General features: G+C 43.2%; 1 protein-coding gene across 4 annotated transcripts in view; it reads left to right on the top strand.

Moving 5' to 3' along the window:
- The window catches only part of INVS (inversin), a gene marked incomplete at its 3' end in the record, with an annotated part of 142,460 nt that overhangs the window by 111,746 nt on the left and 2,772 nt on the right, over positions 1 to 27,942 (top strand). For 3 of the 4 annotated variants that reach the window (XM_079927066.1, XM_079927068.1, XM_079927067.1), the window contains exons 13-16: positions 228 to 514; positions 13,329 to 14,046; positions 25,798 to 26,027; positions 26,795 to 26,866. In XM_079927066.1, the coding sequence (XP_079783192.1) occupies positions 228 to 514; positions 13,329 to 14,046; positions 25,798 to 26,027; positions 26,795 to 26,866 (1,307 nt within the window). The remainder of the gene's footprint in view (positions 1 to 227; positions 515 to 13,328; positions 14,047 to 25,797; positions 26,028 to 26,794; positions 26,867 to 27,942) is intronic. The other variant, XM_079927069.1, reaches the window with a different exon arrangement.

Genomic DNA, 27,942 nt, shown 5'->3' on the forward strand with positions numbered 1-27,942 from the left:
TCAACTGGGCACAGGTTGATCTATAAGATTCTTTCTGCCTCCATCATCCTTTGAGCTATAAGACCTGGATAAAAGACAGGAAATTGTGAAATTGTGAAAATTCTGAATTTCCAAATCCCCCCTGTGTTGTGGTAGCTCCTTTTAAAGTTCAAATCTCACTCAGGAACACTTGAACAGGTAACGAACGCTCTTAATTTTTTCCTCTTCCCCTTTGGCTTTGCTCCCAGGAAGCGAGAAGAAGAAAATAGGCGAAGAGAGGCAGAACAGCAGAAGGGAAGGCTGAGCCCAGATTCCTGCAGACCCCAAGCTCCTCCCTGTCTGCCCAGCACCCAGGCTGAGCCCCGCAGGCAGAGCTGGGCGCCCAGCAAACAGCCTCCCTGCAGCAACAAGGCGCAGGGCCCTGAGCGGAAAGCCTGCAGACGGTCTCCAGGCAGAGGGTCTCCAAGCAGAGCCCCCCAGAAGGAGCAGCATCTCTCCCCAGACTTGCAGAGAACAGATCCCAGAAAACCAAATGGTAGGTGTATTGCCTTGTTATTCAGTGCTAACCTATGGACTGTGGGCTCTTTTGATTCATGTATTTAGACCATTTACATTTAAGGTAATTATGTCAGCACTTAAGTCGGCCATTTTATTATTTATTTGCTCTTTATTTCCTCTGTTTCTCTTTTCTTCCCTTCATTAACCAGACTCTCATGATGTGACAGCCCTGTTGTATTTCCTCAAGTTCTTTCTTAGCTTGGGACCTTTGCATATAACAATCCTTTTATCTGTATGGACAAAAAGTACCTTTTATTTTTCAGTTCTCAGAGTGAATGCTCCTTCCTCTGTACAGCCATGCCTTCCCACTAAACAAGGCTTTGTTTTCCTGCTATATGCTCCCATAGCTTTCCTGTACTTCCCTATTATAAGGATCAACACCTTTCACTGTTATTACTGGCTTACTTGTCTGTTTTTTCCACTAGACTATAAGATCTGTAAAATCAGGGTTGCTACAGTTATCTACTGCTGTGTAACAAACTACAGTAAAACTAAGCGGCTTACAATAACAGTTTATTATTTCTTATGATTTTGTGGGTTGGTTGGGCAGTTCCTCTGCAGGCTTCTCCTGCTCTCACTCACGTGGCTACATTCAGTTCAAGGTCAGTGAATTGGATGGTCTAAGATGGACTGACTTGAGTGACTGGCAGTTGACGCTGGCTGTCAGCTGGGATTCCTCGACTCTGTTTTACCTGGCCTTTCATCCTCCCACAGGCTAAACTGGCTTTCTTACACAGTGGTCTCAGGACATTATTCTAAGAAAGCACAGGAAAAAGCTATAGGACCTCTTGAAGAATAGGCTCTAGAATGTGCACGCTACATTCTGTTGATCAAAGCCAAGTTATATGACCATCCCAGACTAAATAATATGGAGAAATAGATTCCATCTTTATGCGTACTAGGATGGGAGTCATTTGGGGCTATTAAACAATCTGTCACAGTTCCTTCTGGTCACAGATTATTCACATTTCTCCCACATGCAAAATATTCTCACCCTTATCTTAGGACCCCAAAATCTCATGCCAATTATCACATCAAGTTTTAAGTCTGGGATCTTGAGACCAATGTCGTGTCCAGATGTTGTTGAAGTTCCCCAGGTGTGAATCTTTCTGATTCAGAGACCAATGGACAAAACACACATCAACCACACACACATCCAGCAAGCAGTGGTGAGACAGGCACAGAATAAACCCCAGGAGACATTCCTGTTCCAAAAGGAGAGAAATAGGAGGTACCTAGCAGTCACTAGTCCACAGCAATCCTGAAAGCCAGCTGGTTGTACATTAGCAGGGCCCCTACTCTGAGGTATGAAATGTGCCCTGATTAGGGTCTGGTTTTACTCCTATGTGTGTTTTCTATTCCATTGTTCCCCTTGGCTCTGGGCTCTGCCACCTGGGTTCTTGGCTCTACTCTCTGAGAAGTCTTCCTTTTCCTTGAGACATAGCCCATGTTTGCAGCTGAGTAGACTTCTTAGCCTGTTTCCTGCATATAGGAAACTGGGGCCCCAGAGGCTCCTTTTCATTTGGGACTGCCTCAGTAGTTCAAGCTGGTGGCACTCTCAGTGATACAATTACCTCCAACACTTCATGGGTCTTCTATGAATCTGACTGGGTTCACTCCATGTTCCAAAACCACATCATAATTATCTTTCAGATAGGCCTCTCTCTACTTCGGGTGGCGCAGGCTGCTGTGGAACAATGCCCTTGAGATCCTTACAAGTTCTTTTGTCTAGCTGAGAGGCCTACAATGTACCATCTTTACTATTTTTGAGGTCTTAATAAAGGGTTGCACAGCCATACTCTTGATTTGATCTTCACCTCTAGGTCATATCTTACTATATGAGACTCTTTTGTTGGCAAGAAAAAATGAAAATTTAAAACCGTTTTCTAACCCAGCACACTCTGTGCTCTTTATATTTACTCTCAATTCTGCCTGCAAGCTGAGTAGTTCTTTGTTTCTTTCTCCCCATACCTTAATCATATGCAGCTAAAAAAAGCCAGTTGATATTTTCTTCAACATTCCACCTAGAAAGCTCCTAAGCCATATCTACAAGTTCATTAGGTATATTTTCTGTCTTCCAAGTTACTGCAGATGACAGTTTTACCAATTATCCTGCCACTGACTTACACAGTTCACTTTTCTCCAGACTCCAATAGCAACTTCTTCTCTGCTCCTCCAGACTTCACTAATAGTTTCTTCATTGCCTTTCTATCTTCTGCTCACCAGCCAGTTCCAAAGTCAATGCTCTGGTTTTTTGTTAGGCCAGCGTGTCTCTTTTTTAGGTATCAGTTTCTGTGTTATCTCTAGCGGCATAACACACCACCCCCAAAACTAAGTGGCTTAAAACAATGGTTCATTATTTTTCACAGTTCTATGGGTTGGTTAGGCAGCTCCTCTACTGGATCAGCTGGGCTTATTCCTGTGGCTGCTAGAAGTTTGGCCAGACTAGAAAGTCCAAATGGCTTCCTTCACATGTCTGGTAATTGGTGCTGGCTGTTGGCCAAGGTGCCTCAGTTCTCTTCTGTATGACCTTTCATCGTCCAGCAAATTAGACCATCTTCCTTGCATGTTTTTCTCAGGGCCGTGCTCTGAGGGAGAGAAGGTGGAAGCTACAGGTCCTCTTGAGGCCTGGGCTCCAGAACTGTCACACCACTTACACCAGATTCTGTTGATCAGAGTAATTCGCAAGGCCAGCCCAGCTCAAGAGAGTGGAGACGTAGACATACTGCAAAATCACATTTGAAAAGTGATCAAATGTGGATCCTAGGGTAGGAAGAATCTTTGACCTTCAAACAATCTCTCAGAAGGAGCAATATGTCTCTTACTTCTTTATCCCAGCAGGGTGTCTGGCACATAAGAGATATGATAAACATTTGTTGAATGTATACTAGCTAAGTGCTTGAGATTTGGAGATTGTTAAACATGACACAAAAAGTATTCATTGGGTAAACACACTTTCTGTAACAGAGTCCCATTTTTATGGCAAAGCTTTGCTTCTATCTAGTTCACCAAATCAACTTATGCATGCATTTATTCAACAGATGTGTTTTTGAGCCCATACTATGTGCCAGCCATACTGAATTATAAATAAGACGAAGGACCATACCATCAGCATTTTCTTTCAGCAGTGAGCACAGTATTGGTTACATAGGTAAATATTTCTTGACCTGACTCGTCACTTAGAAAGCACCTGTTGAAAGTTTGATTGGTTTTGGGTTTACTCTGTACCCCAAGAATTATACTTAATTCCTGCAACTTCAAATAGACAATGGCTTTCCCCCAATCCAGTGCTCTACAGAGCAGAGAGAAGGGGGAGCACAGTTATTTCAGACTACTCACAACTACACAGGGTAATCGTGGCTTGTATTCACCTTACTATAAAATATCTTGAGACAGTTATGCTGCAAAGCTAGTCACATCTACTGTGGACCTGGTCACATTCAGGTAGTTATCTCATATCCTGAGAAGTCCATGAAGATTGTTTTTTTCATAACCAATCCTTTTGTCCTTAATTTACTGATACTACTGATAGTTAGACTTCCTCCCCTCACTATTGGTTTAAAGGTGAACTAGTGCATGGTTGTATAATGATTTTCAAGCCATGTAGGGCTCATGAAATGAATTCAGTGGATTGGACTAGGATAATTTTCACGAAACAGACTTCAATAGAACCTATCAAAGTTCATTGCACATTATAAAGGTAGTAAGTTCAGTTGCAGTTATATGTCTTTGTACATAGGGGTGTGTGTGTGCATGTGTGTGTGTTTGTATACATGCAGATGAGTATACTGGGCCACAATTTAAGATTTATTTCTTGGTATGGGTTATTGTCAAAAAGTTTTGAAAATTAGTGTTCTAGGACAGTTGAGAGGCAGGAGAGCTCCTCATTCATTTGAGGGCAGGAAGTGGTGTCCTGAATAAGAGACCTCTGGGAAAAGCCAGATTCAGATATGCAAACAGGCTCAGAGAAGCCCAGCATCCAGACTTTGGGGAGAGTTGGAGGAAGGGAGGCCCGTGAGCCTGATTCAGGTGTAAGGAGAGGCAGCTCCAGTTTCACGGGCAGCCTTTGCCCTTGCTGACCTGCCCAAGAGGCCAGAGTACAGAGGAAAATAGGGAGATACTTCTAAGAATCAAGACTGGACATCGACCAGGGCTTCTCCAGTATAGTGTTCCCAGGAAACCCAACACAATTGGGCAAAAGACATCCCAAGCCACATTATGTTTGGCCACATAAAGAAGGGTCACAGCTGCCTCAGCTGATCAGTGATCAGGCAGTATAGCCTTTGCAGCATGGGCATCCTAGCAGGAAGCCAGAGAGGGGAAACGTTGACCACTTCTTCTTCCCCATTATCCTAGTTCATAAATTAGAGCCTGAGGGTTGTTAGAGAGCATCTAGTTCAGCCTCCTCAAAACAAGTCAGCACCCTGAGGCCCTGAGAGAAGGGCTTGCCTAAGGTCTCTTAACAGGTGATTGCTTTCTTCTTCCTTATTCTTCCCTTTTTGTTGTTTACAATGTGTATAGAGCATAATGGCTAAGTGTGTAAGCTTTAGACCCTGCCGCCTACTAGCTATACAATCTTAAGCAGGTTACATAGCCTCTCCAAGCCTCCTTTTCTTTATTTGTAAAAAAAACAAGAGAGAGATAATAATGCCTGTCTTAGAAAATTGTGACCATTAATGAGATAACCCATGTAAAGATTTAAACACAGTGCCTAAAGTACTCCGTAAGTATGAGCTGTTACTATAATTAACCTCATTACTATTTCAAAGGGGGGAAGGAAAGAGAGGAAGGAGACACTATTTAGAAAGACCGCTGTGACTGGGTGGAGGATGGATTTGGAGGGCCACATAGGGCCTATACTAAGGCACAGTAGCAGCAGGGTGATGAGAAGCGGATGGACTTGAGAGGTAGAATTGCAATGACTTGGCAGCAGAGTGCTTGTGGGAGGTGGTGGAATAAAGCTGTCTTTGAGTCAGTGTGGTTCTCGGGAGAGTCTAGTGGAGGAGAAACTCACTATTTTAAAGGCCATCCCTGATGTTTTCTTATTCTCACCATATGGGCTGCCAGGGCTAGTGGGTATGATTGGTGGGAGTATCAGGGGGCCCTTACATTTGGCACATGTGCAGTGTCTAAGGCAGCAAACTCTATTACCGTCTAGATACCAGAGACTCCTTGACGTCTTTTCCTTACTCCAGTTATGTATATTCAGCTATTTACTATGTCCTCATTTAGGTGTCCCAAAGGCATCTCAAAGTCAACCTGTCCAAGACAGAACTGATCATGATTTCATGTAAAACTACTCCTCATATTGGTTAATATCCAATACTTGTCCATCTGTATGTCCATCCCAGGAGTAAAAATCTGATCATTATCTTCTTTTCCTTTACCACTCAAAATCCAATCTGTCACCGGGTCTTGTCACCTTTACTTCCTAAATAGCTTTCAAATCATTCTTTGTATCTCATCCACCACCACCACATAGTCTACCTAACATTTGCTTACCTTCATCTCTAACTTGGACTGTTGCAGTAGCTTCCTAACTGGTCTTACTTATCTACTCTGACTCCCCTAATCCATTTTCCTCTCTGTGAGCATATCGGTCCCTTCAATATGAAATCTCAGTATATTCCTCCCCTACCCAAGGCCCTGGAATCAACCACTTCTCCAAGGAACCTGGTTCCTTTTGTTGGAGATGGTATTAGAATCCAAGATCTGAGTGCTAGGTGTGTATACTACTCTTGGACTGTCATTGCTCCTAAGCCCTTTCAGCAGAGAGAACTGAGAAATATTTATATCTATTTGTGCACCTATCAGTGTATATGTGTATTACACACACACACACACACACACACACACACACACACACTGATTTCAAACTGTTACCTCCAATTCCATCCAACACCACAGGGTTTATTCTAGCTTTTATCTTTTTATTTGAAATTTTTTTCTCCAACAGTGAAAGACCTGGCTCCCATTATCTATGATATATATGCTTATTTGTTCAATCCTAGTATACACGTAAAGTAGATTCAGAATTGCCAACCCATACCCCTTTGAGAAGTAAATTTACTAAATAGAGCATAGTATTTACATACATTTCTTTTTGTCCTTAGTCTTACAGTACTCAGCCAAAATATGATTTTATAAAGTTACTTGGGTGAGTTCCCTTCTTCTCCACCTTTTTAGTGTGGTTACCTGATCTAATTTTGTAATAGTGTTAGGTTTATTTGTTATTGTTTTTATTCCATTTTGGGTTCTTTCCCACATCCTAGCTGATTCTAATTGCTGTTCATTTTTTTTTTTTGGTAGTTGGGTACCTTTAATTTAAACAGAAAATGACATTTTCTCATAATTATAAAATTACTTAATGTACATTACCAAAAAATTAAAATCAGAGAAAAGAACAAAGAAGAAAAAATTAAAATCCTCCTTAATCTTAAACTATACAAACCCTTCTACTATAACTTTTTTTTAATTCAGAAAATTGTGGGCATCCTGTTTTGAGATGTTCTTACATAATTTCTTTGGTTTCAACAAAAATGTTACTAGCTGCTTAGCATTATATCAGATTATGAATACAGCATGCTTTGTTTAATCATGACTGTGTTGGACATATAAACTAAACAGCCTTTCATATAAGTTTTTGTATATACCTCTAATTTTTATGGCTCTTTAAACATGCTGCCAGGGACTTCCCCGGTGGCACAGTTGTTAAGAATCTGCCTGCCAATGCAGGGGACACGGGTTCAAGCCCTGGTCCAGGAAGATCCCACATGCTGTGGAGCAACTAAGCCCATGCGCCATGACTACTGAGCCTGCGCTCTACAGCCTGCGAGCCACAACTACTGAGCCCACGTGCCACAACTACTGAAGCCCGCGCACCTAAAGCCCGTGCTCCACAACAAGAGAAGCCACCGCAATGAGAAACCTGCGCACCACAATGAAGAGTAGCCCCTGGTCGCTGCAACTAGAGAAAGCCCATGCACAGCAACGAAGATGCAAAGCAGCCAAATAAATAAATAAATAGATAGATAGATAGAAAATTTAGAAAATAAATAAAAGATAAATAGAAAATAAATAAAAGAAAATTTAAAAACAAAAACCCCAAAAAAAACATGCTGCCAGACTTCTTGGAATCCAGGAAGGTTTCAGATGTTTGTTTCACCCTTTCAAAAGCAAAAACCAAAAAACTCTCTCCAAACACTTGGGCAAATAATGGTTTTACTAAATCCTAGTTAGTAAGATGGAATTTTGTCATATTTTTATTGGCTTTGTGTATCTATTTTCTGGATTATTCACTGATGTCCACTGTCAATTTTTTTTTTTTTTTTACTGTATGTGGGCCTCTCACTGTTGTGGCCTCTCCCGTTGCAGAGCACAGGCTCCGGACGCGCAGGCTCAGCGGCCATGGCTCATGGGCCCAGTCGCTCCACGGCACGTGGGATCTTCCCGGACTGGGGCACAAACCCTTCTCCCCTGCATCGGCAGGCTGACTCTCAACCACTGCGCCATGAGGGAAGCCCTCCACTGTCAATTTTTAAATTGGTTTTTCATTTTCTTAGTATTTCTAAAAGGTCTTTATGTAATAAGGATAGTAACCTTTCTCTGTCATATATAATGAACTTTTTTTGTTTACCTTTTAATTCTGTTTCATTTTTTTCTTCTGAGATTTTTTTCTTTGTGGTTTTATGCCAAGAAAAGCTTTTTCCCACTTTAAGATCTAATCAATACATATATTTTCTAATTTTTACTATCTATATTTCATTATATAGTGAGGTTGGAATTGAATGATTTCTTTTTAGAGAATAAGCAGTTGTTCTAGCCATAAACATGGAATAATCCTGAGCTGCAGTGCTGGCAGTAGGCTTGTGAATAATGGCTTCTGAAGGAGTATAGCATCACTCTCTGGGGTCATACCCAGGGCCTGTGAGCACCTCATCTCCTGGGTCCACAAATTCAAAATGCTATCTTTATTGTTTATTTTCATATATGGGAATATTTTTAGCATTCTATTCTTTCTCACTGATCTATCTCTACTAATACCTAAATCACATTATCTTTATCATTACTAGCTATTAGTATCTAAGGATATCTAGCCATCTCTTTATTATTTTTCTTTTTTCTCTTCTTTTTAATAAAGTTTGCTTTTTATAGCAGTTTTAAGTTCACAGCAAAACTGAGCAGAACGTACAGAGAGTTCCCACATACTCCTACTCCCACACATGTACATACTCCCTAACATCAACACCCAGCTTAGCACGTTTGCTACAATTGATGACCTACACTGACACATCATTATCACCCAAGTCCAATTTACATCAGGATTCACACCTGGTGTTCTACATTCTGTGGGTTTTCACAAATGTATAATGACTTGTATCCTGCATTGTGTCATACAGAATAGTTTCACTGCCCGTATTAGGGGTCTCCAGAGAAACAGAACCAGTTAGATAGATAGATAGATAGACAGACAGACAGACAGACAGACATATCGGGAGATTTGGTATAGAAATTTGCTCACTTGATTATGGAGGCTGAGAAGACCCACAGTCTGCCATCTGTAAGCTGGAGACCCAGGAAAGTTGGTGGTGTGATTCAGTGAGTCCAAAGGCTTAAGAACAGGAGAGCAGATGCTATGAGTCTGAGTCCAAAGGTTTAGAAATTGAGGGGCTAAGGGTACAAATCCTGGTCCAAGTCTAAAAGCCTGATAAACAGGAACACCTGTGTCCAAGGGCAGGCGAAAATGGATGTCCCAGCTCAAGCAAAGAGCACAAAATCACACTTCCTCCACGGTTTTGTTCTATTTAGGCCCTGAACAGACTGGACAGTGCCCACCTGCCTTAGCGAGGGTGATCTTCTTTACTCAGACTACCAACTCAAATGCTAATCTCTTCTGGAGACACCCTCACAGACACACCCAGAAATAATGTTTTATCAGCTATATGGGCATCCCTTATGCTAGTCAAGTTGACACATAAAATGAACCATCACACTGCCCTAAAACTCCACTGTGCTCTGCCTATGCGTCACCCTCTTCCCCAAACCCCTGGTAACCACTGAGCCATTTAGGATCTCCATAGTTTTGCCTTTTTCCAGAAGGTGATATAGTTGGAATTATATAGTATATGGCCTTTTCAGAGTGGCCTCCTTCACTTAATAATATGTACTAGTAATATTCATGCAAGTAAAGTAATATTTCACTTAATATTCTGCATGGCTTGGTAGCTTATTTCTTTTTGGTACACATTTCACTTTTAGCTCATTTTCTTTTAGTTTATTTCTTTTTATTGCTGAATAATATTCCATTGTCTGGGGACTTCTCTGGTGGTCCAGTGGTTAAGACTCTGTGCTTCCACTGCGGGGGGCTGGGGTTCGATCCTTGGTGGGGGAACTAAGATCCCACATGCCATACGATGCAGCCAAAAAAAATAAAATTCCATTGTCTGGATGTACCACAGTTTATCTGTTCACCTACTGAAGGACATCTTGGTTGCTCCAAGTTTGGACAATTATGAATAAAGCTACTATAAACATCCATATGCAGGATGTTGGGTGGACATAAGGTTTTAATTCGTTTGGGGAAATACCAAAGAGCAAGATTGCTGGACTGTATGGTAAGAACGTGCTCAGTTTCATAAGACACTGCCAAACAGTCTTCCAAAGTGACTGCACCATTCTGCATGCCACCAGCAATGAATGAGAGTTCCTGTTGCTTGTCACCCACATCAGCATTTGGTGTTGTCAGTGTTTTTGATTTTCACCATTCTAGTAGATGTGTAGTGGTATCTTGTTTTAATTAATTGGTTTTTAATTTTGTTTTGTTTTGGTGTGTGTGAAACATTATAATGGTTATAAGAGTCAGAGCTACACAGAAAGGTTTACTCAGAGAAGTGTTGCTCCCTCCTCATCCTACTACTCAGTTTCCATTTCCCTCTTCTTTCTTTCCCTTTCCCACTCCATCCCCATAAGGATCCAATCTCTTCAGTTGCTAGATTATCCTTTCTATATTTCTTTTGTACAAATGAGAAGATACAAATACATTCTTTCTTTTTTTTTAAACCATACCAGTTTCTTTTGTTTGTTTGATTTTTTTTTTTTTTTTAATTTGGTTGAGTCAGGTCTTAGTTGCAGCAGGCGGGCTCCTTAGTTGTGGCATGTGGGCTTCTTAGTTGTGGCATGCATGTGGGATCTAGTTCCTGGACCAGGGATGGAACCCAGGCCCCCTGCATTGGGAGCGCAGAGCCTTAACCACTGCGCAACCAGGGAAGTCCCAGGTACAAGTATATTTTCTTATATCCTCTTGTTTCTTACATGAAGAGTAGTATAGTTTATATACTCTTTTGCACTTAAGAATAGTTATTTTAAAGTCTGTTTCTGAAAACACAATGTGTGTCTGTTTCATTGTCTATTCTCTCTCCCTCCCTCCCTCTCTCAATTTTGTCTTGTCTCATCTCCCTGTATATTTTTCACTAAGGACTGGATCACTGAATATAAAAAATTAGAGAAATAACTAGAAGCCTAGCATGATATTAATTCCTCCAGGGAGGATTTACATTGGCTTCTCTCAGGCATTCAGGAGCAAGAACAATCCAAGTTCACCTTAATCCAGTTTCCAAAACTGAGATGATATAGAGCTGGGCTTCAGTCCCTGCAACGTCAATCCATGGCCAGTGGACCCTTTTTCCTAAGACATAGCCTTCCAGAGTCCCAGTCCAAAACAACGCTTCTTGGCAGGATCTGGACTCCAAGTTTTGTCCTCCAAACCTCAAGGAGCCTCATTTCCCTAGGGATGTGTGGCCCCAAATGCCCTGCTCATCTCCTGGTTGCCTGATTCGCTTGGATCTTGGCCCCATATTTTTTTCTGCCTTGTTAGCTCTTTGATGCCTTCAAACAGGTAGTTTGTAATATTTTGTTTAACTTTTCTATTGTCCTTTTGGGTGAGTATGCTTCAATTCTGCCATTATGAAAGCAGAAGTTCCTTCACTGTTTTTCACATTGAGACTAAAATTTTTATTTTATATGTTGTATTTAGTTATTTTAAATATATATATATATTCTTTTCTCAAATTCTAAATTTCTTTTATGTGTTTAATGAGTGCATGTGTGTGAGTGTGCATACACACTGTCCTATTAGCTAAAATTTTTGTTGATCTAATCTTCCTATTTTCTCTATTAACTGTTCCTCATGGTAGATTGTTTCCTTGTGTATTTTGTAATTTGGGATTGTGAAGTTATTTTCAGGAGGTCCCCTCTGTGCAGCCTGAGTTGAGGTCATGCTATCCTAAAGCAATACTGTGTTTGCTTCTAAGAGGCACCCTGCGATACCGCCATCCTGAGACTAGTGTTTTTTTGGTTTTTTTTTTTTTGCGGTACGTGGGCCTCTCACTGTTGTGGCCTCTCCCATTGCAGAGCACAGGCTCCGGATGCGCAGGCTCAGCGGCCATGGCTCATGGGCCCAGCTGCTCCGCGGTATGTGGGATCCTCCCGGACCAGGGCACAAACCCGCGTCCCCTGCATCGGCAGGCAGACTCTCAACCACTGCGCCACCAGGGAAGCCCCTGAGACTAGTTTTTATATTAATTTTTCCTATGGGTTGAGATTAAATGAATACCAAACCCATGTGAGGCACAGCACTTTGGTTTCAAATTCTCATGCATGACTCTTTACCCCATCCTGAACCTAAGCTGAGACAAATTTCCTTGTCATCTTCCAGTGCTGGGAAGATACTTTATCTGGACCATCATTTCCCAAGGGTCTACCACCTCAAGAGTCCTGGCTTCATGCAGGGTCCTGTTTCCAGTTAACTTTCTGCCTGCAAGGCTCATTTTCTGTTCTTATCTGGATGTTAAAACAACCAGTTATTTAATAAGACCAGCCGTTGCCCCACTTCACCGCTACCACTTGCCCGACAATCGCTGGATCAGCTCACAAGCTTATCACTTGGGTTCTCGGTTTTCCCTTTGTTTTTGGCCCCCAGGAATTTCCTTTATTTTCTTGAAGGCACTGTGGTGCTTTTAAAGTAATGTTTATTATAAATATTTTAGTCTGCATTTCTAGGTACTTTTTTATAATATCTTTTTTTTTACATTTTATTTTATTTTTGGCTGCATTGGGTCTTCCTTGCTGCGCATGGGCTTTCTCTAGTTGCGGTGAGCAGGGTCTACTCTTACTTGCGATGCTTGGCCTTTTCATTGCAGTGGCTTCTCTTGTTGCAGAGCATGGGCTCTAGGCGTGCAGACTCAGTAGTTGTGGCGCACGGGCTCTAGAGCACAGGCTCAGTAGTTGTGGCGCACGGGCTTAGTTGCTCCGTGGCATGTGGGATCTTCCTGGACAAGGGATCGAACCTGTGTCCCTTGCATTGGCAGGTGGATTCTAAACTGCTGCGCCACCAGGGAATAGGTCTTTTTTTTTAAATACTTATTTGGCTGAACCGGGTCTTAGTGGCGGCATGCGGGATCTTTTAGTTGTGGCACGTGGGATCTAGTTCCCTGACCACGGATCGAACTCGGGCCCCCTGCATTGGGAACGCAGGGTCTTAACCACTGGACCACCGGGGAAGTCCCATTTCTAGGTATTTGTAGGGGAAGGCTTTCAGGTTATCTAACCTACTGTTGCTAGAAATAGAAGTTAAACAATTTTTTCCTAATCGTAATCAGCACTATCACGGTGATACAAGAGGACAAGTCTGAATTTTTTTTTTTTTTTTTTTTTTGTGAACAGTGAGCAGAACTGCCCTACTATGCAAGTTTTGGACAATAAAGATTCTTCCCCTTCTTCCTTGTCTCCCCAAGAAACATCCAGAGAACATTCTAAAGGCCGATCTGCCTGTGTCCACTTCAGCCCCAGTGAAGGCAGTGATGGAAACAGGCGTCCAGGAGCCTCCTCTGTCGAGAAGTCCAGAGGTGAGACAGTTGGCGAGAAGCAGTGTGACAAGGGGAAAGGCTCCTTGAAGCAGCCCTCCTGTGTCAGGGCGTCTGGGCCTGCTGAGGAAGGAGAGGACCCCAGTTGGGCAGCTGCAAGCCTTCCACAGCAGGACGGCCGCTGGAAGCCCAGCCGGCGGCAGGATGCAGCACCCAAGGCCAAATGTGCCTCCCAGAAAAGGCGCAGCCAGGAGCTCAGAGGAGGGAGGCGCTCCCCGGCTGGGTCCAGCCGGCCTGGCAGTGCCAAGGGGGAGGCCGTCCATGCTGGGCAGAGTCCTCTCCACCACCGGATGCCAAGAAACACAGTGACGCAGGACAAGCTCGCAGGAGGGACCCACTCAGATTTGCCATCGAGCACAGAGGTGTTGAGGTCAGGAGTCAGGAAGCTGGGTACATCCGCCCTGTTGGAGGACACTCAGCTATCTAAGGAGACTGATCCAGCACCTGGTCCCCTCTCTGGGCAGAGTGTGAATATTGACCTTCTCCCCGTAGAGCTGCGGCTGCAGATAATCCAGAGAGAAAGAAGCAGGAAAGAGCTGTTTCGCAAAAAGAACAAGGCAGCAGCGGTCATCCAGCGGGCCTGGAGAAGGTAGGAAGATGGGATGCCACCGCATCTTTTTGGCTCTGTGTCTGTCCTAATCCCCCTGATGTGATACCCCCTGTGCTCTGTGATACTTTCTAGTGAATTCCATGTGCTGGCATGACAAGGCCAATTTTATTGAGCCAACCCATGAGAGTCACACATGGGTATATCTTAGTAATTTATATTGGGTAAGCTATTTGGAAGGTGTTTTTACCCAGAAAGATAGGAAAGTACCCAGGATAGCCTGGTGCAAATGAAAAACCATGAAGCCTAAGTTTCAGGTGAAGCTCGAAGAGGTTATCTGACCTTGAGCAAATCACTCAGCCTCCCTGACCCTCAGTTTCCTCCTCTGTAAAACGGGATTTAACAATTGCCACACCCGTCCTGTTCACGTGACAGGTTGCTAGAATGAGATGACGTGTGCTTTGTAAATTCTAAAGCACTACACATTTAAGGTATTTTATCTTCCTTCTTTACTACACAGGAATTAGAGACAGTGGATTAAGTGACTGAAATTTATCACAAAAACCTGTGTGAGCCTCAGTCAAGCTCAGAATGTGGGGTAGGAGCTGGGAGTGGTGGAGGAGGCTTACCGGAACCCTGAGGTGAACACCCTCAGGGGGTAATTCTGGGAGGACTGGAAGAGTGCTGTGCTACAAGTTTTCACATATCTCACAGTCTCCTTCACACTGCAGGCCCCAGGAGGGCCTCCATCCAGATTAGGCCTTTCAGTGATGACCACGCCCAGGGGAGGGCCGGACCGTCGGCCCCAGGTGGGGGTCATGTGGTCTCCATCTCCAGAGAGAGGGAGTTTTACGGGGGAACAAAGCAAGCAGATCACTACGAGTGCAGGTGTGCCTCTGTCAGGAGATAAAAGGGCCGAAGAAACCCTGCTGTTGGCAGAGGGAGAGCTGAGCGGCTTGTGAGGTCCAGGGAGAGGCCTCAGGGACTGTCATGCCAAAGCCTCCTAACCCAGAGCCAGGCGACCTGCACGGCCTTCGCTATAGTGCGTCTTCACATCTGTTCAGGCTCGTGGCTGTTTACAAAGTCGTCTCACGCCTGACCCCTTTGCTCTCCCAACCATCGCCAGGAAGCCGTCACGATAGGGATCAGCATCCCTGTTTTTCAGACAAGCAATGGTCTCAGGAAAAAAGACCTGTCCTGATGGTCAGACCCAGCACTCGAAGTTCTTTCTGACTTGAGTCCAGGGGCCTTTCCCTTACATTCTCAGTAAAGGTAGTGTCTGCTGTGGTCAAAATAATGGAGGCGGAGGCCGACCTTGCACTCTGCACCTTAGGACAGGCTGGAGGACAGGCTGCCTGGATGGTCTCTCATGCATCAAGGTAATGTTGTTATGGGGGGATGTTGTTGTTAGCACTGTTACTAATACTGGTAGTTGAATTCATCAGGCACTTGGGCCGGACACTGTTCTAAGCAGTTTTACGTGTATTAACTCATTTAAAATCCTCAGTCACCCTGTGAGAGATACTGGGATTACTGTTCTTCTCCCCATTCCGTGAGTGAGGAAACTGAAGCACAGATAGGTTCATCAACCTCAGGCTCCAGAGCCAGCGCTGGCCTGCAGCTGAGACCGTCGGCCTCTGAAGCCACAGATGGGAAGGGTCCCTGCTCCCCCTCCTTGGGGCGTCCTGCCAGGACATGCACTGGCTACCATCCCAGAGGAACTTTTTGTGAAGTATTTCAGCTGACACCTGGGGTCCAAACAAGCCCACAAGGTTTGCCACGTCAGGCCCCACAGCTGCTCCCCAGCTGCAGTGCCTCCCCATCACACTGTCCTTTGACTCCTTTGAAGAGTCAGCAGCTGACAGGTCCTGTCAGTAAGTGTCCATAGCAGCAAATGAGCCTTCAGTCATTCCCCCCAAGAACAGTGGACTCATAGTCTGTGCACCTATCTGGGGAGGCAATTACACAGGCCCCCTCTGGCTGCACCACTGTGCAATTCCGAGTCCCGGGACATCGACTCCCAAAGGGTTTCTGGGAAGTTGCACACCGTGGCAAGTCCTGTGTCTGGTGACAGTAAAAATCCTTTTATTGATTCCGCTATGGCCATATATGTCTTCCATTTGAAGCACAGGAGCCCTAAGTGCTGTCCGGGGACAGTGTGTGGTGTCCGACAGCAAACCTCAGGGGCACCGAGGGCTGGAGTTGGGAACGGGGCTTGGCACACGACCTCCCATAAATGCAGGCCGCCATCACAGGAGACGTGCCTGGGGGCGGCGGAGAGGCAGGCTGACTGGAAAACGCACAGGATGGAGTGAGCAGATTGAACCTGGGGCCCAGAGAAAATGAAGCTTTGTCTAAGCGTCTGAGTTTTATTACCAGTCAAGACTTGACTATTTTAAAGGTTGAAACTGGATACTGGACAAGCTAGGCTGGGCTGGAAAGTTGCTGTGGTGAAGAGGAGTTGCTGTGTAAGGCAGTTCCCATCGGGTCCTCTCCAGCATGTTCTGAGGTGAATAAACAAGGTTAGGCTAGACCATAACAAGCGCCCTGCGCCCCGGGCTGAAAGGGATGATTGGGTGTGCTCGGATTCTCAGCAAACCAGGCGCGCACGTTCTCCCTGAGAAGGGGAGAACAGAGGCTGTGACTGACCACTAGGACCATGAGACACAGCCTCGGTCTCCATACCAGAGTCGATGAGGTGGCAGCTGTGCCCCCCCGAAAGCCGGAGCTGTTAGAGCTTCAGCCAACACCCAGGCTTCCTGACAAGTCCTCTGCCCACAGAGCGGGGGTGTGGAAGAACTGACTGCAGAGCGGTATTGTCCTGTTAACTCTCGCTTCTCTCTACACTTGGCTTTTTGGAAATGTGGTACATGTTCTAGTAAAGGGGTGCCACGGTTTGTCACGCCCCAGGAAAAGAAAGGAAGAAGGATGTAGTTCGACTGAAATCAGCCTTTAGGGCAGGAGGGAGGGGCTGCCCCAAGCACTGCAAGGAGCTTCGAGCATTTGGGAAGAAGCTTATGTCCCGGTTGGTGTATTGTAACATCAGGCACAGGGCCTGCTGCTCTCTGCACCCTGTAGGCTCACCAGTAGTTAATCAGCCATGGATCCTGAACACTGGTGCAGCTTTCCTTAGGAGGCTCCGAAACATCTGTGCTCAATAAGAGGTTTGGGAGTGCACATGGGATAAACACCATGCGAAAAGCACTAGAGGTAAATATAGCCATCATCCTGGTGCCCCTCCCCTCTCTCCCGCCCCAGGCTCTGCCCTCCAACACACTGATCTTAGTAAAATTCAGCTCTTACATTTGTCACTATTCTTAAAACCCCCTGATCATCCCCACCAAGTCCTCAGCAGTATTTGGCTGTTGGACCAGACAGCACTGATTTGGAATGTTGGCCTCTCCTAGCTCTAGCTGTTCGCTTTTCCCCCCGATTTTTATTGTGATAGAATTGACACATGGCGCTGTATAAGTTTAAGGTGACAGCATGGATTTACATATACTGTGAAATGATTACCACAATAAGTTTAGTTAACATCCGTCATCTCACACAGATAAAAAGGATTTTCTTCCTTGTGATGCGAACTCGTAAGATTTACTCTTTAACAGCTTTCATATATACCATAAAGCAGTGTTAGCTACAGTCATCATGCTGTACGTTACATCCCCGGTACTTATTTGTCTTACAACTGGAAATTTGCACCTTTTGATCACTTTCATCCAATTCCCCTCCTCTAATAACCACAAATCTGATTTCCTTTTCTATGAGTTTGGGTTTTTTTGTTTTTGTTTTTGACGATTTCACGTGTAAGTGAAATAATACAGTAGTTGTCTTTCTCTGATTTATTTCACTTAGCATAATGCCCTCAAGGTCCATCCATGTTGTTGCAAATGGCAGGATTTCCTTCTTATTTTAGGCTGAATAATATTCTACTGTGTGTATATATAATATATATAATAATCTAATGTGTGTGTGTGTGTATATATATATATATATATATATATTCCACAACTTCTTTATTTGTTCATCCATCAGTGGACACTTAGGTTGTTTCCATGTTCTGGCTATTGTAAATACTACTACTATGAACATAGGCGTGCAGATGTCTCTTCAATTCCTTCAGATATACACCCTGTAGTGGGATTGCTGGATCATATGGTAGCTCTATTTTTAATTTTTTGAGGAACCTGCATAGTGGCTGCACCAATTTACATTCTCACTAACAGTGCAGGAGGGTCCCGTTTTCTCCACATTCTCACCAGCACTTTTCTCTTGTCTTTTTGATGACAACTGTTCTAATGGATGTGATATCTCATTGTGGGTTTTTTTATAGATTTATTTTTATTTTTGGCTGCGTTGGGTCTTCATGCTGCACGGAGGCTTTCTCTAGTTGCAGTGAGCAGGGGCTACTCTTCGTTGTGGTGCGCGGGCTTCTCAGTGCTGTGGCTTCTCTTGTGGAACCCGGGCTCTAGGCACACGGGCTTCAGAAGCTGTGGTGTGCGTGCTCAGCAGTTGTGGCGCACAGGCTTAGTTGCTCCACAGCATGTGGGATTTTCCTGGACCAGGGATCAAACCTGTGTCCCCTGCATTGGCAAGCAGATTCTTAACCACTGCGCCACCAGGGAAGTCCCTCTCACTGTGATTTTGATTTGCATTTCCTTGATGATTAGTGATGTTGAACACCTTTTTATATACCTGTTGGCCATCTTTATATCTTGGGAAAATTTCTATTCAGGTTCCTTGCACATTGGATTATTACTATTATTATTATTTGCTATCTAGTTGTATGACTTCTTTATATACTTTGGATATTAACCTCTTATCATATACATGGTTTGCAAATTTTTTTTTTGTATTTGTAGGTTGCCTTTTTTATTCTGTTGATCATTTCTTTTGCTGTGCAGAAGCGTTTTAGTTTGATGTAGTCCCACTTATTTTTTATTTTGTTGCTTATGCTTTAAGTGTTGTATCTAGGAAATCACTGCAAAGACCCACGTTACGGAACTTTTTCCTGTGTTTTCTTCGAGGAGTTTTGTGGTTTCTGGTCTTTTATTTAAGTCTTTAATCCACTTTGAGTTAATTTCTGTGAGTGGTGTAAAATAGGGTTCTAGTTTCATCCTTTCACATGTGAATATTTAATTTTCCCAGTACCATTTACTGAAGAGACTGTCTTTTCTCCATTGAGTATTCTTGGCTCCCTTGTCAAATATTAGTTGACTATTTATATATGGGTTTATTTCTGGGCTCTAAATTCTGTCCTGTTGGTCTATGTGTCTATTTTTATTCCATTTATACTGTTTTGATTACTATAGGTTTATAGTGTAGCTTGAAATCAGGAAGTGTGATGCTTTATTCTTTCTCAGGATTGCTTTGGCTATTCAAGGTCTTTTGTGTTTCTAAATAAATTTTGGTATTATTCTACTTCTGTTTTTTTTCCCATATTTATTATTTATTTATTTATTTGGCTGTGCTACGTCTTGGTTGCGGCGTGCAGGATCTTTAGTTGCAGCATGCAGGATCTTTAGTTGCGGCATGAGGTATCTTTTAGTTGCGGAATGCAAACTCTTAGTTGCGGCATGTGGGATCTAGTTCCCTGATCAGGGATCAAACCCGGGCCTCCTGCATTAGGAGCGTGGAGTCTTAAGCACTGGAACACCAGGGAAGTCCCTCTAATTCTGTTTATTTTTTTAAAAGCCATTGGAATCTTGATAGGGATTGAATCTATAAATGGCTTTGGGTAGCATAGATATTTTAACAATATTAATTCTTCCAATCCATGAACACGGAATACCCTTCCATTTATTTGCATTTTCTTTTTTTTTTTTTTTTTTTTTGCGGTACGCGGGCCTCTCACTGTTGTGGCCTCTCCTGTTGTGGAGCACAGGCTCCAGACGCGCAGACTCAGCGACCATGGCTCACGGGCCTAACCGCTCCGCAGCATGTGGGATCTTCCCGGACCGAGGCACGAACCCATGTCCCCTGCATTGGCAGGCAGTTTCTTTCATCAATGTCTTGTAGTTTTCAGGGTAGAGATTTTTTCACCTCCTTGGTTAAACTTACTCCTAAGTATTTTATTGTTTTTGATGCTACTGTAAATGGAATTCTTTTATTTTTCACATCACTCTTAATGTATAGAAACACTACTGATTTTGTATATTAATTTTGTATCCTGCACCTGTACTGAAGTTGTTGATTAGATCTAACAGTTTTGTGAAGTATTTAGGATTTTCTATATATAAAATCATGTCATCTGCAAATGAAGACAATTTTAATTCTTCGTTTCCCATTCTGATTCCTTTTTTGTTTTTCTTGCTTGATTGCTCTGGCTAGGACTCATAGTATTTTGTTGAAAAGGAGTGGTGAGTATAGGCACCCTTGCCTTATTCCTGATCTTAGAGGAAACACTTTCAACCTTACCCCATTGAGTATGATGTTAGCTGTGGGCTTGTCATATATGCCTTTTATTATGTTGAGGTATGTTCCTTCTATACTGAATTTGTTAAGGGTTTTTATCATGAACACATGTTGGATTTTGTCAAATGCTTTTTCTGTGTCTTTTGAGATGATCATATGATTTCTTTCATTCTATTAATATGATATATCACATCGATTTATGTGCGTATGTTGAACCATCCTTGCATTCCAGGAATAAATCCTGCTTGACCATGGGGAATGATCCTTTTAATTTGCTGCTGAATTTGGTTTGCTAGTATTTTATTGAGAAATTTTGCATCTGTATTCATCAGGGATATTGGCCTATACTTTTCTTGTAGTGGAATTTTTTTCTAGCTTTGGTGTCAGGGTAATGTAGTCTCATGAAGTGAGTTTGGGATTGTTCCCTCCTCTTCAAATTTTTTGAAGAATTTGAAGGATTGACATTCTTCTTTGAATGTTTAGTAAAATTCATCAGTGAAGCCATCTGGTCCTGGACTTTTCTTCATTAGGAGATTTTTGATTACAAATTCAATCTTCTTACTCTTTATTGGTCTGTTCAGATATTTTATTTCTTCCTGATTCAGTCATGGTAGGTTGGTTGTTTCTAAGAATTTCTCCATTTCTTTTAGGTTGTCTAGTTTGTTGGTATATAGTTGTTTACAGTAGCCTCTTATGATCCTTTGTATTTCTGTGGTATCAGTTGCAGTGTTTCCTTTTCCATTTATGATTTTGTTGCTTTGAATCCTTTTTTTCCCTTCTTGGTTTGTATAGCTAATTGCCAATTTGGTTTACCTTTTCAAAGAACCAACTTAGGGCTTCCCTGGTGGTGCAGTGGTTGAGAGTCTGCCTGCCAATGCAGGGGACACGGGTTCGTGCCCCAGTCCGGGAAGATCCCACATGCCGCAGAGCGGCTGGGCCTGTGAGCCATGGCCGCTGAGCCTGCGCGTCTGGAGCCTGTGCTCCGCAACGGGAGAGGCCACAACAGTGAGAGGCCCGTGTACCGCAAAAAAAAAAAAAAAAGAACCAACTTAGCTTTTTAAATCCTTTCTATTGTTTTCCTGTTCTCTATGTCATTTATTTCTGCTCTAATCTTTATTATTTCCTTCCTTCTAACTCTGGGCTCAGTTTGTTCTTGTTCTAGTTCCTTAAGGCATACAGTTAGACTGTTTATTTGAGATCTTTCTTATTTCTTAATGTAGGCATTTATTGCTATGAACTTCCCTCTTAAAATTACATTTGTTGCATCTCATAAGTTTTAGTATGTAGAGTTTCTATTTGCAATTTGTCTCAAGATACCTTTTAAGTTTCCCTTTCAGTTTCTTCTTTGATCCACTGGTTGTTCAGGAGAGTGTTTAATTTCCATGTATTTATGAGTCTTCCAATTTCCCTCCTATTATTGATTGCTAATTTCATACCATTATGATCAGAGAAGATATTTGGTATGATTTCAATCTTCTTGAATTTGCTAAGACTTGTTTTGTGGCCTAACACATGATTTATCCTAGAAAATGTTCCATGTGCGCTTGAAGAATGTTTTTTCTGATTGTTGGATAACTATTCTCTATATGTCTGTTATGTCCATTTGGTCTATAGTGTTCAAATCCAGTTTCCTCTTTGACCCTTTGAGTGATTTATCCATTGCTGAGTGTAGGGTATTAAAGTCCCTAGCTATTACTGTTTATTTCTTCTGTTAGCTTTGGTAGTTTTGCTTTGTATATTTAGGTGCTCTGATGTTGGGTGCATAAATATTTACAATTGTTATATCTTCCGGATGGATTGACCCCTTTATCATTATGTAATGACCTTCTTTGTTTCTTTATAACATTTTTTTTTTTTAATGCGGTACGCGGGCCTCTCACTGTTGTGGCCTCTCCCGTTGCGGAGCACAGGCTCCGGACGCGCAGGCTCAGCAGCCATGGCTCATGGGCCCAGCTGCTCCACGGCATGTGGGATCTTCCCGGACCGGGGCACGAACCCGTGTCCCCTGCATCGGCAGGCGGACTCTCAACCACTGCGCCACCAGGGAAGCCCTCTTTATAACATTTTTAAAGTCTGTTTTGTCTGATATAATTATAGTTACCCCTGCTTTTTTTGTTTTTGGGTGTGTTTTTTGGTTACCATTTGCTTGAAATATCCTCATTTCTTCACTGTGTGTGTGGGTGTTTAAAGCTAAAATGAGTCTCTTGAATATAATGTATCATTGGATCTTGTTTTTTGTTTTTTTTTAATCCATTCAGCCATTCTGTCTTGATTGGAGGAATTAATCCATTTATGTTTAAAGTAATTATTGGTAGGTAAGGACTTACTATTGCAATTTGTTAATTGTCTTCTGGCTGTTCTGTTGATCCATTGTTTCTCATTTCTTATCCTGCTATCTTTTCTGTGTGTTTTGATGCCTTTTGGTATCAGTCTGCTTTGACTTCTTTATCATGTTCTTTGGTGTAATTAGTACAGGTTTTTCCCTTGTGGTTACCATGAAGCTTACATAAAGTATCTTAAAGTATCTTAAAATAACACCCTATTTTAAACTGTTAACTTATCTTCAATAGCACTGCTAAATATTATACTTCTCCCTCTTCACATTTTAGATTATTTATGTTACAGTTTACATAAATATTTCTTATATTGCATATCCAATAAAACTTACTGTTGTTATGGTTATTTTTACTACCTTTTTTTTTACTTTTAAACTAGAGTTGTATGTTAATTATGCACCACCATTACCATATTACAGAATCTAACTTTGACTATATGTTTACTATTACCTGTGAGTTTTACACTGCCTTAAGATGATTAATGTCCTTTTACTTTACTCCCTTTAGCATTTTTTGTAAGGCAGGTGTGGTGGTGATGAACTCCCTCAGCTCTTATTTGGGAAAGTATTTATCTCTCCTTAATTTCTGAAAGATAACTTTGTTGGGTATAGTATTCTCGGTTGATAGTCTTTTTCTTTCAATGTTTTGTTTTGTTTTGTTTTTGCAGTACGTGGGCCTCTCACTTTTGTAGCCTCTCCCGTTGTGGAGCACAGGCTCCGGACGCACAGGCTCAGTGGCCATGGCTCATGGGCCCAGCCGCTCTGCAGCATGTGGGATCTTCCCAGACCGGGGCACGAACCCACGTCCCCTGCATTGGCGGGCGGACTGTCAACCACTGCGCCACCAGGGAAGCCCTCTTTCAATGTTTTGAACCTGTCATCCCATTCTTTCCTGAAAAGTTCCTGACAAGAAATCTGTTTATAGTCTTATGGGAGTTCACTTGTATGTAACTTCTCTATTTTCTGTTTGCAAAATTATTTTTGTCTTTGACTTTTAATAATTATAATGTGTCTCAGTGTAGCCCTACTCTGGTTCAACCTATTTGAGGTCCTTTGAGCCTCATGGGTCTGGATGTCTATTTCTCTTCTCAGGTTTGGGACGTTTGCAGCCATTATTGCTTTAAATATACTTTCTGTCCCTTTCTCTTCTCCTTCTGGAATTCCCATAATGCAGATACTGTTTCTTTTGTGTCCCATACGTCTCCCATAGGCTTTTTTCACTTCTTTTTTTCTTATTGCCTTCTCTGACTGGATAATTTCAAATGTCCTGTCTTCTAGGTCACTGATTCTTTCTTCTGCATGGTTAAGTGTGCCTTTGAAGCTATTGATTTCTTCAGTTCAGGCATTTTATTTTTCAGCTCCAGGATTTGGCTTTTTTTTTTTGATAGTTTTTATTTTTTAGAACTTTTTCTCATTTTGTTTATGCATTGTTTGTCTAATTTTGTTTAGTGAACTATAAGATCACACAGACAACTAAACTTGTTTAAGAGAATTCTGAATTCTTTGTCTGACAGTTCACAGATCTCCATTTCTGTAAGGTCAGTTTTCAGAGCTTTTTAAAGTTTCCTTTGGTGTCATGTTTACCTGTTTCGTTTTTTCATTTTTTTGTATCCTTGATTCCTTATGTTGGCATCTGTGCATTTGAATAAGCAGGCTCCTCTTCCAGGTTTGCTTTGGCAGAGAGCAAACTGAACTCTTCAACAGTCAGCTCAGTTTGGGTTTCTGGATGTGTCTGCTGGTAATGTATTTGAGCAGGTGGGGCTTGCTGTCTCTTTGGGGGCAGGGCCACTGCCCAAACCCTGAGGTTGTGGAGCAGGGGGTGGGAGGAGGAGGGTGCTGCCACTGCTGGCTGCGAACAGTTGGACAGGACTGTTGGTTTGGTTCCCTCCTCAAGTGAGGCTACAGGATGGGCTCCGCAGTTGCCCGGGCTCTCTGATCAGGCTTACTTAGACAGCCAGGACTGGGCACTACACTCAGCAGTAGGCAGGGGTATGATTTAGTTTCCTTGCTCTGGTGGGACAGTAGGACAGGCCCAGGGCCTGCACAGCTCATTGTTCAGGGACCCAAACTGGGTAAAAGACTGTGCACTGAATTCCCTGGCCAGACACAGCCACTAGCTCTATTCTGGGGTGGAGTGGGGGAGCCACGGGCTGTGCTCTCTTCAAGTGCTACGTTAAGAAAGGTTGATGGGTGGGCTACAAAGCTTCTTGTGTGCTCTGGTGAGCTTCCCTGGTTGGACAGGCTGAAGGCTGTATTCAGCAATGGCTGGGGCTATGAATTACTTTTCCTGCCCAGGCAGAGTGGGGGCAACTGGTTCCAAAGGTGACGAGCCTCTTTGTGGTCTTGATTCAAACTGGCCTGCTCCCCGAGTTTCCTGGCTGAACAGTGCTATTGGCTTTATTCTGTGGATGATCGGCTCTGCCTACCGTACACCCTTCCTGAGCACTGCTGGACGGGCTACGCAGCTTCCAGGTGGTCTGGCCAGCCTTCCTGATCAGGTAGGGGCCAGGTAGGAGGTACACTCAGCCATGGGCTGGGCTATGACTCAACTCCCCTGACACAGCTTCCACAATGTAGCCCAGCCTCCCAGCCTCCTTCCCTTACCAAATACATAATGCTTCACACGCATCTCACTCTAACATTCCTGCACAAATGCATCTACCTCTGCTCATGCCAGTTCTGCTACTTAAAATGCCCTTCCCTGCCTAGCAAGCTCCTACTCATCCCTTAAAACCCAGCACAAATATCAGCCATCTAGCTCTTTGCTCTCACATAGTACTTCTCATACTGCATTTGTTTACACATTGGCCTGTCCCACTTTGAGGGCAAGGACCCATCTGATTGATTCCTAGTTTAGGAAGTACTGATGGACAAAGACAGAATTCAACATTCAACATACTGCCAGTGAAATTAGGAACGGGAGCTTGACTGAATCTCCCAAGAGTTCAGCAACTACTCTTCCTATAGCTTCTAGGAACTTTAAGGAACATTGGTTTTCTCAATATTGTGATCTTAAAGTCTCTCCCCTCCTCTGACCCCACCAGCTACCAGCTCAGGAAGCACCTGTCCCACCTTCTGCACATAAAGCAGCTTGGAACCAGAGATATGGACAGATGGAACCGAGAGTACATGGCTTTGATCCTCCAGGTCTGGAGGAAGGAACTGCAACTGAAACCCCCAAAGGCCATGGCAGTAAGCAGGACCACCAAGAGTCCACCCAAGGGCAGCTCAGGCACCAAGCCCACCAGGCACTCAGTGCTCAAGCAGATCTACGGTAACTGTCCTTCTGGGTACTTTGTAGTTTACAACAAGCACCCCCAGAGTGTGTCACATCAGAATTTGAAAACAGGATTTAGTTACATTGGGCAAACCTCCATTCAGGTAGGAACTTTATTAAACTTCCAGGCACCAACAGAATTCTCATCATAATTAGTGCCTCCCTTCCAGCAATTCTGGGTCAGAATTGGTTTCATGAGGTATTCTGGTATCTCACCCGAGAAAGCCTTACAGCCAAGAGATTGTCTGCTGGGCTTCATGACTGAAAGCCTCACCACAGCAACCGCTCTAGGCTGCTGCCTGTTTTTCCTAAAATTCTCCATTTAGAGGACTCCAGGCCCAGGCAGACCCTGCCTGCCTCACACTGACTTCCCTACGCTTAGATAGTACAGAGTTGCCTGTCTGTGGGAATACCCCAGATCCAAGCCCTACAGTACATACTTGTTTAGCAGATGAACTGCTGCATACTGAAACACTTTCAGCTCTGCAAAGTGCCCATCCAAATAAACTCAGAGAACAGGACTGGCTAGCTCCCCAGTGGAAAAAAAGTTAAGTCAGGGCACCCTTACAAACAGATCTGTGGCCCTGGCAGCAAAATCTGCAGACTTGACCCGGACAGGCCTATGTAGTTTTTCCACACCATGCCTAATCTATCTTGGCAGACACCTGCAAGCTCAAGCCTTCACCTCAGTAAAGAATTCAGAACTTGGTCAGGCCACAGTTGTCATTGGTCAGAAATAGATGATCATTGTTGGTTGATTTCAGGTTCTCAAGAAGGAAAAGTACATCAGCCCACAAGATCTTCAAAAGCCCATTCTGTGCTGGGTCTCAACTCAGGTAAGGCAGCCACTGCATGGGCAAAGCAGAGTGGGGAGACCATGTGGGGAAACAGTTCCCTTTTTTGTTTCATCCCCAAAGGTGGAAGACATTAGAACAGACTGCCAGGGGTTCCAAGAGTCATCTGATTTCAGGATTACATGTGTTCTTCATCCCCCTTTCATGGAATTACCACTATAATAAACATCTCTTCTCCATAAGAGGCAAGTTATTTTTGCAAGCGAAAGCGTAATAACATTACCTCCAGCAGAAGCAACAGGTGGCACCTATTACTGATCACTTTTACATACTTGTTCACATACAGGAGGGGGAAACACAAATACTGTCATTCTTCAAAGTAATACCTTGGGAGTTCTTGCTCTGTTTTGGTTTCACATTAAGATCCTCCTGCTCCTTCCCAAAGATGGGAAGGAGTCCCTTGACCATAGATTCTGACTTTTGCCTTTTAGGGCCCCCTATGGAGGCATTTAATATTTTAATATTTAATAGCATGTCCAGCTCAGGCTCAACTGTGCACACTTCCACTCATACAGGAGCAGCTCAGGAACTTTCTTTTTAGCCACAAGACAAGACTGTTTTACTCAGGGCCCCTTCATTCATGCCAGAATTAAATTTGGGTGATAAGTTCAGTGCTGTCAGCAGTTAATGCCAGGTCCAGTGTTTCTCATGGGTGGCTGTGGCAACACACTCCCCCCAGTCCCTGATCCACAGTCATCCTGCAGGAACAGAGCACAGCTGGGAAGGTGAACAATGACTGTCAGCGTGAACTTTAACATTCATTTATTTTTGATGGGGGGAAAACCAAGAGGTGGGGGGACAGTAATTACTGCCAAAGCTTTAATAAGAGTTGGGCAACTCATGTAATATAGACAGGCTAATCAGGGGCAATTAGAGACTTTCAAAGGAATCAGGCCCATGGTTCTAGGTTTAAAACAAACAAAACAAACCTCTAGTTACACTTGAGTGAATTAAAGAATAGTTTCAAAAACACATTGTCAGATAAAACTACTTAAGTAGTAGCATTTAGATAATCAGATATTAGAATGAGATAATCAGAGCATTTTTTACTTTGTCTC

This window comes from Stenella coeruleoalba (assembly GCF_951394435.1).
Source record: "Stenella coeruleoalba genome assembly, chromosome: 7".
In the NCBI taxonomy this organism is placed as follows: Eukaryota; Metazoa; Chordata; class Mammalia; order Artiodactyla; family Delphinidae; genus Stenella; species Stenella coeruleoalba.